The 14,407-nt window shown below is 45.4% G+C and overlaps 1 protein-coding gene and 1 non-coding gene across 2 annotated transcripts in view; both read left to right on the forward strand.

Annotated features, from left to right (window-relative positions):
- NPSR1 (neuropeptide S receptor 1) overlaps nucleotides 1-14,407 on the forward strand; it is a 179,278-nt gene that overhangs the window by 148,347 nt on the left and 16,524 nt on the right. The window contains exons 5-6 of the mRNA XM_002751323.6: nucleotides 4,591-4,792; nucleotides 14,125-14,201. Coding sequence (XP_002751369.3) covers nucleotides 4,591-4,792; nucleotides 14,125-14,201 — 279 coding nt within the window. The remainder of the gene's footprint in view (nucleotides 1-4,590; nucleotides 4,793-14,124; nucleotides 14,202-14,407) is intronic.
- LOC118143957 (U6 spliceosomal RNA) lies at nucleotides 11,294-11,398 on the forward strand. The gene has a single exon (XR_004728435.1). It is a non-coding gene; the product is annotated as a U6 spliceosomal RNA (small nuclear RNA).

Consider the following 14,407-nt stretch of genomic DNA (forward strand, 5'->3'; position numbering starts at 1 on the left):
CACTTTAAACATAAAAGGAGTAAAAGAATATTTGAGTAGCACCTTCATGATTTCAGTAAGGAAAAGGCCTTTCCAGGAATCACACCAAAAGCAGAAATCACAAGGGGAAAAATTAAATTATTTATATAAATAATAAATATCCATAATCAAACTTAAAAAGCAAAATTACAAATGGGAAATATTTCTATATAACAGGCAAGAACAATATCCTTTTTATAAAGAAGTCAGGCAAAGAAATAAAAACATTCTAATTGAGTGAATGGGCAAAGGGCAGGAACAAACTATAAAAAATAAAGACACCGAAATGACACCGGGTGCCGTGGCTCATGCCTGTAATCCCAGCCCTTTGGGAGGTTGAGCTGGCTGGATCACTTGGGGTCAGGAGTTTGAGATCAGCCAGGCCAACATAGTGAAACTCAGTCTCTACCGAAAAATACAAAAATTAGCAGGGCATGGTGACACACAACTGTAATCCCAGCTACTGGGGAGGCTGAGACACGAGAATCACTTGAACCTGGAAGGCGGAGGTGACAGTTGAGTGGAGATCGCACAACTGGGTTCCAGCCCTCTAGCCTGGGCAACAGAGCGAGACTTCGTCAGAAAAAAATTAAAAAAAAAAGAAACAAAATGAATAGAAAACACATAGAAATGTTCCTTTTGACTATTAATTAAAGAATTGAGAGATTAAACATTTGGTTATAAAATTTTACCAACCACATAACAAGATGAAAAGGAAGAATTAGAAGTGTTAGGACGGTATAAAGAAATAGGGACTTCTGTAGTTGCAGTGAGAGCCGTGAACTGTAGCACTTTTGAGAGAAATGTAACAGTATTAGTCAAAAGTTTATAAATCTTCTAAGAGTTTATCCCAAGGAATAACTAGAACCGAGAAAATAGATGCATATAAATTACTTATAATGAAAAACAATGGGAAACAACTTAGAAAATAATCGGCTATTGATAAAATTGAAGTGCGGTGTAACGATTGGAAAAAATGTCATTTATCGGTGCTTTTCCAACTGCACTTCCCACACTGACCCCCAGAGGGCTCATTTTTCGGTCCTGCCCCAGGGCAGGTCTGGGAGCTGCTGGCTGTCTCACTTTGAGTTGAGGATACCTGAGCTTTCTACACGTTTCTACACTGGGTTCAAGATAAAATTGTATTTGAAGAAAGGATCTTACTACCAGGAAAAAAATGCCATTTGTACAGGTTCATATTTCTTACCAGGAAAAGGCGGTCATAACAGGCTTTTCAGAGGAAAAAAAGGGTTTACAGGGTAGCATCTGTATCACGATCTCATCTTTAAATGTGTAATCTATGTATTATATATGCATGCGTTATCGAAATTTAAACTTGCTGTTTCTAGGTGGTGCCACTATGGAGTTTTTTCCTTTTCGCTTATTTTTATTTGCTAGTATTTCTGTAATCAATGTGTGTAACTTATACGATTTTTTAAAAAGATAAATGAGTTACGTGGAAAAGGGGAAGGCTGAGCTGCAGAGAAGCGCAGAGCTGGACAAGAGCACAGGGAAGAGGGAGTCTGACTTTCCATGGGCGAGACACACGAGACAGTCCACCTCATATGCAAACCGCACTTCCTCTGTTCAGTCCTGGATCCTTCAGCCCTGAGAAATCACTCTTCATGGCACATGGGCTCAGCTGCCTAGAAGGCCACCAGTCTCCCTGCTGTGGCAGCCACATCACAGCCTAAGAGAGTGGGGCTTTCCCAGCATAGCCCAGCTCCAGTATGAGAAAAACAGCTCCAAGCCTGTACCCTGGTGGGCCTTTAGGGAAACATCTTTGGAGACCTTGGTAGAGGAGATCCTAAAGCATGGTGCTATACTCTTTAATCTGTTTCCCTGTGCATCCCTCGCAAAAGCGAATGCCGTATATCCATCAAGTGGGAACCTGGGTGGGGACCAGGAGTGACATGTTGCCCTTAACCATACCCGGGGACCAGAAGGAGATGACATTCGAATTCCAACCAGTGAAAGAATAAGAGCACAGGGGCCAGCTATTAATGTCACCCAGGTCCATAGAAACACATCAGGCTTCACACCCTCACCATCAAGAAGAACCCCCTCCAGTACCATCATCTGTCCTATTAACCCCACCCTGCTTCATTCCTGATCTGAACTCCCACTGCTTCTCTCTACGCCGGTTTTTCTCTATTCCTTTAGGGACTAGCTCCCCTATACCATCAACTTCCTAATGGGAAGCTCCCTCTACCTCCTGCCTCCTGAGGCGGCCGATTTCCTTAAGGCATCTCAAGAGCATACTCCTCAGCCTTCTTTCTTAGGTACCTCATGGCCTGGTGGTGTTGAAGACATTTCCCTACCTTTCCAGACCACCTCCAGGTCATTTCTCCTTCAGTATTGCATACGCATGCCCATTCTGTTTCCCTGGTGCTCATGCTGAGTCTAGACCACCTTCTACAACGCCTCCCCCGTGTCTGTGCCCATCTGGCCACAACTCTCATCCAGTGAAGAGGCTGACACTATTCTCAGTCTCTCCTTCACCTTTCATGCTGTCCTAATCACAGGTGACTCGATGTCCACATAAACTGTCTAGTGAGAGGGCTTCACACGATGACCCACAGAGCTCAACATGTATCCGGCATTTGAGAGCACTGTGGATCAATGACTACCTCTCACCTGAGAACGCTGAGGAGAGGCTGGTCGGCGCTGTGGTCCTGGCCGCGAGGGCCCATTGCGAAGTTTGCCTGAGGCTGTGCTTAAAAAGATCCTGCCCCAGATATTTCTGCCAGAGGCCTCAGAAGAAAGAGGCTGCAGGTCACCAGGGAGGGATGGAAAGACACTGCCCAAGTCAAGCCCAAGTCAAGCAGAGAGACCCCACAGGAGAATTTCCGAAGGACCCAGGAAAGTTCCTCAGGGGACCAAGAATCAGCTTTGGAGGCAGCCAGGCGCAGAGAGCACAAAGCCATCTGATGACAGCACCAGTCCAGCGAGAACTGTCCTCTTCCACCTCTGGGTTCCCTGTACCCCAGCTCTGGAGAGACCCCAACATGGTTAGCAACCTGGGGGAGGACGAGGAACAGCAGATGAGGACAGAGTGGAAGGGCCGGTCCCCCTGCCCAGACTCCAGCTTCCTCCGTGAAGCAAGCCCCCCTTAACTTGAAATGATCTTGGGAATTTGGGGGTTTTATTGTTATCTAGAATAAAACAATATTTCAGTTAATTACATAAAAATTTGTATTACTAATTTGTATGCAATTAACTAAATTGATACAATGTTTACCACTTTATGTGTCTGTCACCTATGAGTCATCACTGACACAAAGGGACTTGAGTTTCCAAACGTGGGCCGGGAAACACTCCCCATTCCCAGTGGATTACTGGTTGCAAGTGAAGAACAGGGACGATCTTAACTGGATTGGTATTGTAATTCCACGCCAAGACTCTCGCTTGCTCAGTGGGCCAATAACAACTCTTTTCTACACAAATCTAACATCTCTTTCCAGTGCATACAATTCATCAAGAATAGGACGCTAGATATTATTCTCCTAAATATTTCGGGTTTGAGATTTCTATGGAGTCCCCAGTTTCCTCTAGATTTTTCACACTTCTTGTAGCCCCTTGTCCACAGCCAACGACACCACCGACGACATTCCACCCCCACCCAAAGACACACTGCTTTCCGAGTTGAAAGTAGCAGAGCAAGCCGGCCTTCTGTTTCTGGAAGAAGGCCCCAGGGGCGATCAGCACCGAAAGCACAGCCAGGTGAGGGACTGAGGCCAGAGCTTCACCAGCAGCCTGACCGAAAGCCTCACACATAACAATGGGTGTATCTTAAAGGTACTTGCTTATATATGAATTATCTCTCTCCATTCCCATCATAACCTGCTGAGGTGACCAGAAAGGTATTTTTTATACCGATTTAAAGAAAAGATGAGGCTGAGACTGCATGGTTTAGCCAAGGTCAGAATGTTGCAACTGAAATCCAGTGTGCAGACATAGCTACCAGGTTTCTGGGCTGGGTTTGAATGAGCCCCATTCTCCGGAACAAAGTTCCATGTTCTTCCTTTGCGTTATAAGTCCACTCGTTTTCTACCAAAAAATAAAAAAGAAGAAGGAGAAGGTTCCTTCCCATTTGGCAAATAACTCTCGAAAACTGTCCCAGTGCTTTGCAGTGCTGGGTACAGTGAAAGGGTGCCACACAGACCAAAGCCTGCAGCCCTGCCTGGTACCAAGAGCCTGACTGCGTGTGGGTAGACACAGCTCAGCATTTGCACCGTGACTTACCAGATGTGCAGAGCACACACTGAGCTCCCTAACCCTGCAGAGATGCATTCCTCAACATCTCAAGTCAGATGGGTAAATCAGGAAAGAAGCACTAACCTTAGGCCAGGCAAGGCGCCAGCTTCTGTTCAAGCTTCCCTCTATCATCTTCCCATTGATGCTGTTTGCAGGTACTGTCTCACTGTTTACATATGAGGAAACCGAGGCTCTGGGAGGTTCTGTGAGGTCCAGGGTGGCTGCCCCACGGTAATCGTTTTCTATAGCGGACTCCATTGTGCTCTCGAAAATGGTTGCCACATACCCAGGCATCCCTCTCTTTTCTTTGGGCAGAAAAGCAAGCCAGGGTCCTCATCGTGATTGCCTGGGGCCTGTCTTTCCTGTTCTCCATTCCCACCCTGATCATATTTGGGAAGAGGACACTCTCCAACGGTGAAGTGCAGTGCTGGGCCCTGTGGCCTGACGACTCCTACTGGACCCCGTACATGACCGTCGTGGCCTTCCTGGTGTACTTCATCCCTCTGACAATCATCAGGTACGAAGCTGTCATGCCAGGACCACACAGAGCGGGGACAGGTGGGCTTTCCTGCCTCACCAGCTGCCGCTTTCCTCCCCTACAGGCCCATTTTTCCTGGTGCTTTTGGGAGAATTGGCCAGGCCTCAAGATCTGATCAATAGCTACCATGGGCTAAGCCTAGTTTCTTCAAAGTAGAGAAAGGAGAAGGGAATTAACAATTATTGGATATATACTACAGGGCATCGTGCTAAATAGCTAACAATTATTGCATTAGCCACAATACAACCCTGTGAAATAATTACCATTGTTCCAATTTAATGAATAATAAAACTCAAGCTCAGAGTGGTTAAGTAACTTCCTCAACATAAAACAAGATTGACATCCAGGTTTTTCTGATTTCGTACCATATTATTTCTCTTATATCTCACAGCCTTTCAAATACAAGGCCAAACACCAGTTTTAGGGATTTTGTAAATGAAAAGATAGATATACCTAAAACAAACTGAACACAAAACTCAGTGTGCACTAATATGCTAAGATGTGTATGCAGTGGAGTCAGATAATGGCGGGGAATATATTTTGGAAGCCACCATTGAAGGCAGTAAGGATTCAGGTAGGATGAGGGAGAAGTGGGGAGGAAACAGACTGTGATCACCAGATATCGGAGTGAGTATGAGGGCAGAGTGGACAGGAAGGTAGTGCCAGTGGGACAGAGGTTGGCAGTGAGCTCCTTCCAGTGGCTGGAGGAGGCTCAGTTGTGAATGGCCTTGGCAGCAAAGTCATAGCATGTCCTGTGTCCTGCAGCCAGTGGTAAGCCATCGATGGTCTTTCAACAGCCTGGTCAAGGTAGGGTCTCACCTGGCCGTGTGGCAGCATCACCCTCTGAAATGGGCTCTGTATGTGTGGATGGGGTGGGAGACTACAGGGAGAGACCTGGCACATTGCGAGTATTCTTAGGCCACGGTGATCCTACACCTTTAAAGTGCTTCTAAGCCTGCCATAGTGTGTCATATAGCACGTCGTGCGCAAAGGAAGATGATCCTTTGTTTTTGATAGTGTAAAGAGAGCTGTGATAAAAATCCTTGTACTTAAAATTGTACATGAGTCTCCGGTTATTTCCTCATAACTCATTCTAGAGGAATTACTGCATCAAAGGTCTGGATCCAAGATGATGCGCATTTTAAAACTTTTGATGCATAGTCACAAGCTGCCCTTGAGAACAGGTTTATTGCTTCTTGGCCCTTTAGCTAAGATGAGTTGTAGAAAATGTATATTCTGAGCAACACCATACGGGCTCTTGCTTTTTGCTCCTTGATCTGATGGAAAGTAGGTACTATTTCCTTATTAAATCTTTGCCAACCTAAGAGTTTAAAGAGTATATCATTGTTTTGATATGCATTTCTTCTATTTTGAAGCTGGTAGCATGCTTCTCAAGTGTTTTCTCATATGGTGGGAGTCATGTTTTATTGCTCATTGTTTATCTTTAGTCTCATAGAATACTAAAGCCGGGACAAATGTTATCCGTCATATGGCCAAACCCCTGAATTATTCCTAAGCGTAGACTTAAGGCTAAAAGACGCTGACTGCCTTGCTCCCCGTCAGAGACTGAGAAGGGCAAGCACAGAGTAACCCCAACAGCCAGCCCAGCAGGCTTTCTGAGATGGGGTGTTGTCTAGTCACCTCTGCTGAATGGACAACTTAACACCTACACTTTATTTCGACTTACTGTCCTCTACTTCATCAAGCTGAGCTGAGAGGAAGCTTGGAAAAGAGAAGGTTATTTAGACAACGATTCAAGGTAAGTCGCAGCACGTGGGAAGGGGCCCAGGGCAGAGGAGACAGGCCAGTGAGCCACAGCTGTCAGAGAGCATTTGGAAGGAAGCGGCTTGTGTCATCCCAAGCAACTGAGGCATCGATTTCAGTGCCAGTGCATGTCCTGGCTTCACTGCTGATTGATTTCCCATCAGTTCAAGAAATGATGGTCAAAATCCCTGCTCAGCAGAGCGGATGCTGCAGCACGTGGACCACACAGCTCAGGATGTCCTGTGTCTATGATTTCCCTATTAATTTGGGCTTTTTTTTCCACCAGGACTTCTTCTAAACTTGCCTACAGGCTAGCTAGCATGTTTTTTTAGTGTCCTTGAAAGGGCAAAATACAATGTGTTTGCTGATTGAAGGAAATGATTTCAAAAGCTGGTTTCCCTCAGTTCTCATCAAGCTAGGGCCTCTGTAAGGCCTGCTCCTAGCTCCTGGCTTCCAGCTGTGGTCCTCATGAAAACCCAGCTGTGGCCTCCAGCCATCCTTGGGCTTCTCTGAAGCATTTCCTACCTGACAAGAGGCTGCCCTTCCATCACCTTCCGTCTTCCATGGCTCCCCCTGGTAAAGAAAGAAGTCACTGGGGGACTAACATCCTCCACCTCCTTCAGCAACAGCTCTCTTCTCTAACAAGGCCAGGCCCTGGGGGGAATTTTGTGAGGAACTTGTTTCCAACTAGTACCCGACATAGGTGCTCCAATTTCATCTCGGAGATAAGGTTCAACTCTTATTTCTTCTTTATTGTCTATATTCTGGCCCCCTGGCCAATTCTTACTCAGTTCTCTGAGTAAGTTTAAATTCTTCATTTCGAGCTTAAATAGACAAAGAAAAGAGCTCAAGGAAAGTGTTCAGTCACGTTGTTCATCATGCCTCATGCTCTTCATACATGCTACATATGTATATATATCTTTACCAAATTGATAGAAAAAACACATCATAGGTGTTTTGTTTTGCATTTCTTTCATTACACATGAGATTAAATGTATTTTATATGCTTATTGTCATTTTTGTTTTTTTAAAGTACTTACTAGATTGGTGCAAAAGTCATTGTGGATTTTGTCGTCAAAAGTAATGCCACTTTAATTGTTTAAATGTTTTTATTTTCTCTATTCTCTATCTTTAGAGATATTCTTTATACAATAACCTTTCCCTTTTTGCATATGTTGCAAATATTTCTCCTGGTTTGTCATTTGCCTCTATAGTGAGTATGGTTTTATTTTGGTTTTGGTTATTGATAATAGTGATTGACATAATTAGGAAAAAAGGAGAAAGCACAAATAACTACCTTAGTGGCTTTTCTACGCTGAGTACCTCATTGTTTTACTTATTGCCTAGCTTCACATGCATTTGGTATCTGCTAGGACAAGATCCACTTGTCATTTTCAGACTCCCTAGCTGCTTCATGGTGAGCTGCTGACCTCACCTGCACTCCCAGCTCCAGCCATGGAACAAACACCCTTCTCAGCCATGAGCATCACCCCCATGCTGAACGCTGTGCCAAACTCACCTTGCCTTGCTTCTGGCCGATTAGTTCACATGGCTTGTGTCTCATTTCCAATACCAACTCCACAGTAGAGCTGCCCTTGCCAACCCTGAACCAAGAGGCACCTCAGGTCCTCACTCCCTAACCTCCAACCTCACTTTGTCCATGTAGTCACCTAGACTATGTGGTAGTGTGACTGTATCTCATGAGCGCAGGGACTGTTACCTTTTTGCTTCTGGATTTCACATCCAGCACACATTAAATATTAGTGTGACTATTAGATTGAATGAATGACATTCAATCTAATATTGTTGGTGTAACATTGGTTGGTGAATAGTAGATTGAATGAATGACATTCAATCTAATATTGTTGGTGTAACATTGGTTGGTGAATAGTAGATTGAATGAATAACACAATAAATTGCACCTAACAACAGATCTGTCATGTCTCCCTCTCTACTCTCTCTTTCTCTCCCTTTCTCTCAGTCTCTCTCTCTTTCATACGCGCGTGCACACACACACACACACACGTGTACACGTCCTGCTAATACAAACATTTCTGGACATTTTATGCCTAGATACATTTTTGGCATATGATAGCTCCTCCATAAATATATGAGAGAGGAAGGAAGGAAGGAAGGAAGGAAGGGAGAAAATAATGAGTAGGGGGAGAAATGGAGAAAGAGAGAGAGAGAGAGAGAGGCAGTCGTGTTGTTGGTGGCAAACTCTCATGAGAACAGTGTATGAATGAAGGTTTACCTGTTCCATCATCTGCTAAATCAGGCTCCCAGGAGTTGAAACCACAGTGACTGACAGAAAAGGCAATACCTTGTTTTCTGGGTCAAAACAACAGGAGTTGTTTTGAAATTCACTTGACGTAACTGTCTAATTGTTGCTGGGGGGGTTATTAGCCCCAGTGTAATTGCTTTACTTTAGCTGTGCTGCTTTTCTTGCTACCTAATTGATTTCTCATTCTCTTGTCATTGCCATCTCTGTAAGATAAAGGTAAAAGCAGTAGAGAATCATGGCCAACAATTGAAAAAAAATAAGTGGAAAAAAGCACATTAGTCATGGATCATTGATGTGTCACATGTGAGAAAACTTTATTTGTTTGCTTAGAAAATGGCATCACACCGTGGGAAAGCCCCATGCCAGGTCAGTGCAGCCCTGCGGATGGAATACACGGCCAGGGTGGGTAAAAGGGCCCAGGGACGTGGCCAGCACTGTCCATCAAAGAGGATCACAGGGCCCTAAGTCAGTTCATCACATTAGGAAGGGAAAGGACACTGGTGCTGGTATTGATGTACGTATCATGAGATATGGTGAGACCCTGTCTCCACAAAGACAAAGTGATGCCATAGGTGTGTATATTAAATTATCTGAGAAGTGGCAAGAGGTGTGTGTCCCTACATTCCTAAATTACGGAAGACGGTTGTGGCTGAATTTCCAGCATCCCTTCCACTTTCGCCCTCAGCCAATCACAGCAGCTCCTCCCTGCACCGTGGCAATAGTTTAGGAACAGCCACGTGATCCCATTTCAGCCTGAATGACCACTCTCCTCTGCACTTAGAAAATCTTTTTGTATTTCAGATCTCAGCTGAATCCTCGCTCCTCTGGGAACACTTCCTAACCCTAACCCAGCCACGTCAGGGCCCCTGTGACACACCCTGGTCCCCCTTGCATTGTATCTTCACAGCACCTCACTCCTTTGCAATCACGTCACTCCTGTCCTCATTTTGTTACCATCTCTTTCCCTAAGATGTGAGCTCCATGAGGAATGGGACCTTGTCTGCTTTGCCTACCGCGGTATCCACAATAGTTTGTCCAGTTCCTGGGACAAAGCTGGTGCTCAAATAAATATTGCAAAATTAATTAAAGAAGGAGAGAGACACTTTTGGCCAGGAAGAATCCTTAAGGGTCTTGGTAAGAGGAAAGAAAAAAGGGTATTATGAAACAACAGGCCAGTTCTCCCTCACCCCTTCTCCCCATGCTTGGCCAAGCACAGGGCGTAGCGCCCTGCTGAGACCCCCAGAGCACAACTTCATGTCACCCTCAAGCCCCACGAGGCAAGGTCGGGAAATCCAGCTGGCGGAGGTGGAATCTTAGGCCCTCTCTGGCTCTAAGGTCTACAGCTCCAAGGCAGTGATGGGCATCTTTCAAGTCCCCAACCCCATGCTGAGCCCTGAGGGGGTCAGGAAGGGGGCACTTTTGGTTTGATGGGGCACTTCTGGTTTGATGGGGCACTCTCTGTCATGTCTTGTGGGGAGAGCGACATGTTTGTCCCGTTTCCTGGACACTTCCTGCATATGATCCAGAAGCAAGGCTCAGGATCTGGCCTCAGGCATTCTCCTGGATGTCTGCAGGTCTTGCTCTGGTGGCTGGCACTCCAAGTTCTGCCACTGCCACACTACCACGAGCTGCCCCTATGAAGGAAGTGAAGGAAACAGGCCTGTGTTGGATCCTCTTCTAGGAAGTCAAGAGATAAACCAGCCAGGTGCAAGAAATGGGCACTTTTCTCAGCCTGGGCAATCCTTCAGTTTTCCGATTTCTAAGAAGCTTCAAGAAAGCTAAGCTCATTTCTTTAGAGAGTGAAGATAGAGCAAAGATATGGAGGAAGTTATACCCAAGATGATGAAAATGCTTTTCCTCAGTTCTGTTTATAAGAAAGAGCTATTCTAGGTCCACTCAATCCTGAAGACATGACCACCATGGGTAGACTTAGAGCAGTGAGTGCTCTGCCAGCCCGGGGGTCCCAAGGAAGCTGGAACTGAATACCAAGGAGAAAAGGGCAGCTCAAGAAGGCTTCATGGCAAGTTGACGTATGCACGATGGACCCAAAAAAGACAAAATTGCATTCCAAAGAGGGGGCAAAGCAGGCATAGAGAGATGGGAAGCACTGGAGCTCACATTCCTCCAAAGCGCACAGGAGTTATGGAGTCAGGGTTGGTTTGATTGGCTAACCAATACAGGGAAAGGTGTTGAGAGACACTGGGTAGAGGAAGCCAGGAGGGTGAGCATGGTGGAGGAATACTGTGAGAGGCTTGGACGCCCTGTGAAGAGACTGGATAGCATCTTGTGGAAAGGGGAGCTGCTGGATCATGAAGCCGGGGGATGGCTCTGTGTCCTGCAGCTACAGCCTCAATGCTGGTGTGCACGAGAGATGGTAGCAGGGTGGGAGTGTTACAGGATTGCGCCAATAAGCAAGAACGAGATTATAAGAGGTGCTCATTCTGAGAACACTTATGCCAAAAGGTGCAATGATACAGAGATTAGCGTGGGTCCCTCACAAGGATGATGCACACATTCGTGAGATGCATCATATTTATTTTTGATGGGTACAGACTTTCAGTTGAGGAAGATGAAAAAAGTGTGGAGCCAAATGGTGGTCATGGTAGCACAACAATGTGGATGCAGTTAATGCCACAAACTGGACACTTCCAAATAATCACAATGGCCTGGGCACGGTGGCTCACGCCTGTAATCTCAGCACTTTGGGAGGCCAAGGTGGGAGGATCAACTTAGCTCAAGAATTTGAGGCCAGCCTGAGCAACATAGCAAGACCTCATCTCTACAAAATTAATTTAAAAAATAGTCAGGTTCAGTGGCACATACCTGTGATCCCAGCTAATTGGGAGGTTGAGGTGGGAGGACCACCTGAGCCCAGGAGGTCAAGAATGCACGCAGTGAGTTGTGATTACACCACGACACTCCAGCCTGGGTAACAGAGCAAAAGACCTTGTCAGACAAACAAACCAAAGATTAAACGGTAAATTTCATGCATATTTTATCACAATAAAAGTGGTCATCAAAAGACTGGATAAAGAGGAAGGTACATATTATGGAGTTATTTTTTGGGGACAATCTATAAAACTTATCTGCAAGCTGATTGATCAGATAAAGGAAAAAGGAAGAGACAAAGCCAAGTGTGGTGGCTCACACCTATAATCTCAGCACTCTGGGAGGCCGAGGTAGGCAGATCTCTTGAGCCCGGGAATTCAAGACCAGCCTGAGCAACATAGTGAAACCTTATCTCTACAAAACACACAAAAATTAGCTGGGCATGGTGGTGTACACTGGTATTTCCAGCTATTCAGGGGGCTGAAGTGGGAGGTCAAGGCTGCAGTGAGCTGTGATCCTGCCACTGCACTCCAGCCTGGGTGACAGAGCAAAACCCTGTGTCCAAAAACAATGGTGACAAACAGTAACGCAGACGTCTCTTTGATGCATGATTGCTGTGCTCTAAGTAGTAGCCTGGTTGGCAATAATACCCTAGTTATTAGGTGTTTGCCAGGCTAACAGAAAAGCTCTTACTGCCTTCACTGATCTGAGTGGCCCTAGGTAAAAAGCAGGTGACTTAGGCCCAAATCACTAAATCGTAAGACATTTCTCAGCTCTCCCCTATATACATGGTTGATAGTCACAAGTATTTGATTTATTCGTCAGTTAAACATTGGGGTTGCAGCCGTCATCACCGCAGGCATTCCGTGATGGGTGTAACCTTCCCTTGCACAGTATTTCACTTATCCAGGGAAGACGTTTCCCTATTCTAGCAAATAGCCAACTTAGGGTTGAACTCACTAATAACGTTTTTCTCATTTTTTCTTTACTGCAGGCATACAAATCTCAAAAAAGTCCCTGGGCAGTTAGATGTGAAGGAATGGAGATGCTCCCAAAGCCCCTGAGCTCTCCTGGGGCACTCAGAGGGGCTCGCTGCGCAAGGATGGGAAAAGGCAATGAGAGGCGGGGATTTCAGCACGGCCATTAATTAAGTTACATTCTAAAGATCATTAAAAGCAATCAGTGCTTCGTCAGCTACTGCAAACTGAAGCTCTGCTTTTTTTTTTTAACTAATGATTCTGAAGAGGGAAGATAGGCAGTTTTAAAATAAAGCATCGCTTTATCCCAAAGTTTTTAGTCAAGGCGCTTAATGTAGTCAAAATATCAAGTAATAGAAAAGAAGAGTACAAGTTTTTCTATTTATCAAAGAGTACTGAGGACACAAAACTTGCTGACACTTTTGAATCATTAACACTTTGTTTTCCTGTTAGGCACAGATTAAATCATGTAAGAATTGGTGTAAAATAGTGCACAAAATAGGCAAAAAAGAGGAGAAAGGAAATTACACCTTTTAAGTCTGCACTAATTTTTCAGCACTATACTTGGCACTTTAAATATTGTCACATCTGACACTCAACGAGTTCAAGAGGTCTGTATTGTTAACACCGTTTTGTAGAATCTCAGCGAAGGCTCACTGCAGTCGTCACCTATTACTATACAACAAATTACCAGGAACCTAGTGGCTTAAAACAAGATACATTTATTATCTCACAGTTTCTGTGGGTCAAGAGTCTGACCACGGCTTAACTGGGTCCCCTGCTCAGGCAACGCAGCCGTCAAGGTGTTTATCCAGGGCAGGGGGTCATCAGAGGCTGGCCCAGGAAAGGCTCTTTTCCAAGCTTTGTCAGGTCCTCAGCAGAATTCATTCACTTGCGGCTGTGAGGTTCATGGCAGCTTCTTCAAAGCCAGCAATGAATGACAGGCACTGCACTCTGTGTAACCAATCTCATCCCCTTTGCCACATTGCATTGATTAGAAGCAAGTCACCAGCTCTTCCCACGCTAAAGGGGTGAGGATCACACAAAGCCATGAATGCCGGAGTCAGGATCATAGATGCCACTTAAAAGACTGTCTAAAGTCAGGATTGAACAACAGGCAAGTAGCAGAGGACACCCAAGTTTTTCTGACTCCAAAGCCTGTTTTTGGATTCTAATCCCAGCTCTCCCTCAAACCGTTTGGGTTGCGTTGGGAAAACTGCAGTAACTTTACCAGGTCTTCGCCTCCTCACTTAAGGAAGAAGTAACTCCGTCCAGTGGACCCTCATGGTCATTTTCAGTTGTAATTCTGTAAACAGCAAGTATGGGGGTGGGGCAGGCATGGTTAAAAGATCCCTCCCTTCACACGTTGCACTCAGGGAGGTGGCAGTGGTCTTCTTCGTGTCCTCACAGTAGGGATCCACCAGCCACTGTAATATTCCCTTCCGTTCTTTCTGCAGCGTCATGTACGGCATTGTGATCCGAACTATTTGGATTAAAAGCAAAACCTACGAATCAGTGATTTCCAACTGCTCAGGTGAGTCTCTAATCTGCGTAGCCCAATTCTTGGTTAATTTGCTTCCACAGAGATTTTCCTCTAGCAAATTTGAGCTGGGGCTTCCTTGACAGACAAGCATACAGGATCATATCGGGACCCAGCCAGCAGACCAGACCCACCAAAGGCTGTCACAGGTAGGCTCTGTCTTCCCCCAGGAGACCTCCCTGAAGTCTAGGAGAAGGAAG

Source organism: Callithrix jacchus, chromosome 11, assembly GCF_049354715.1.
Source record: "Callithrix jacchus isolate 240 chromosome 11, calJac240_pri, whole genome shotgun sequence".
Taxonomy (NCBI): domain Eukaryota; kingdom Metazoa; phylum Chordata; class Mammalia; order Primates; family Cebidae; genus Callithrix; species Callithrix jacchus.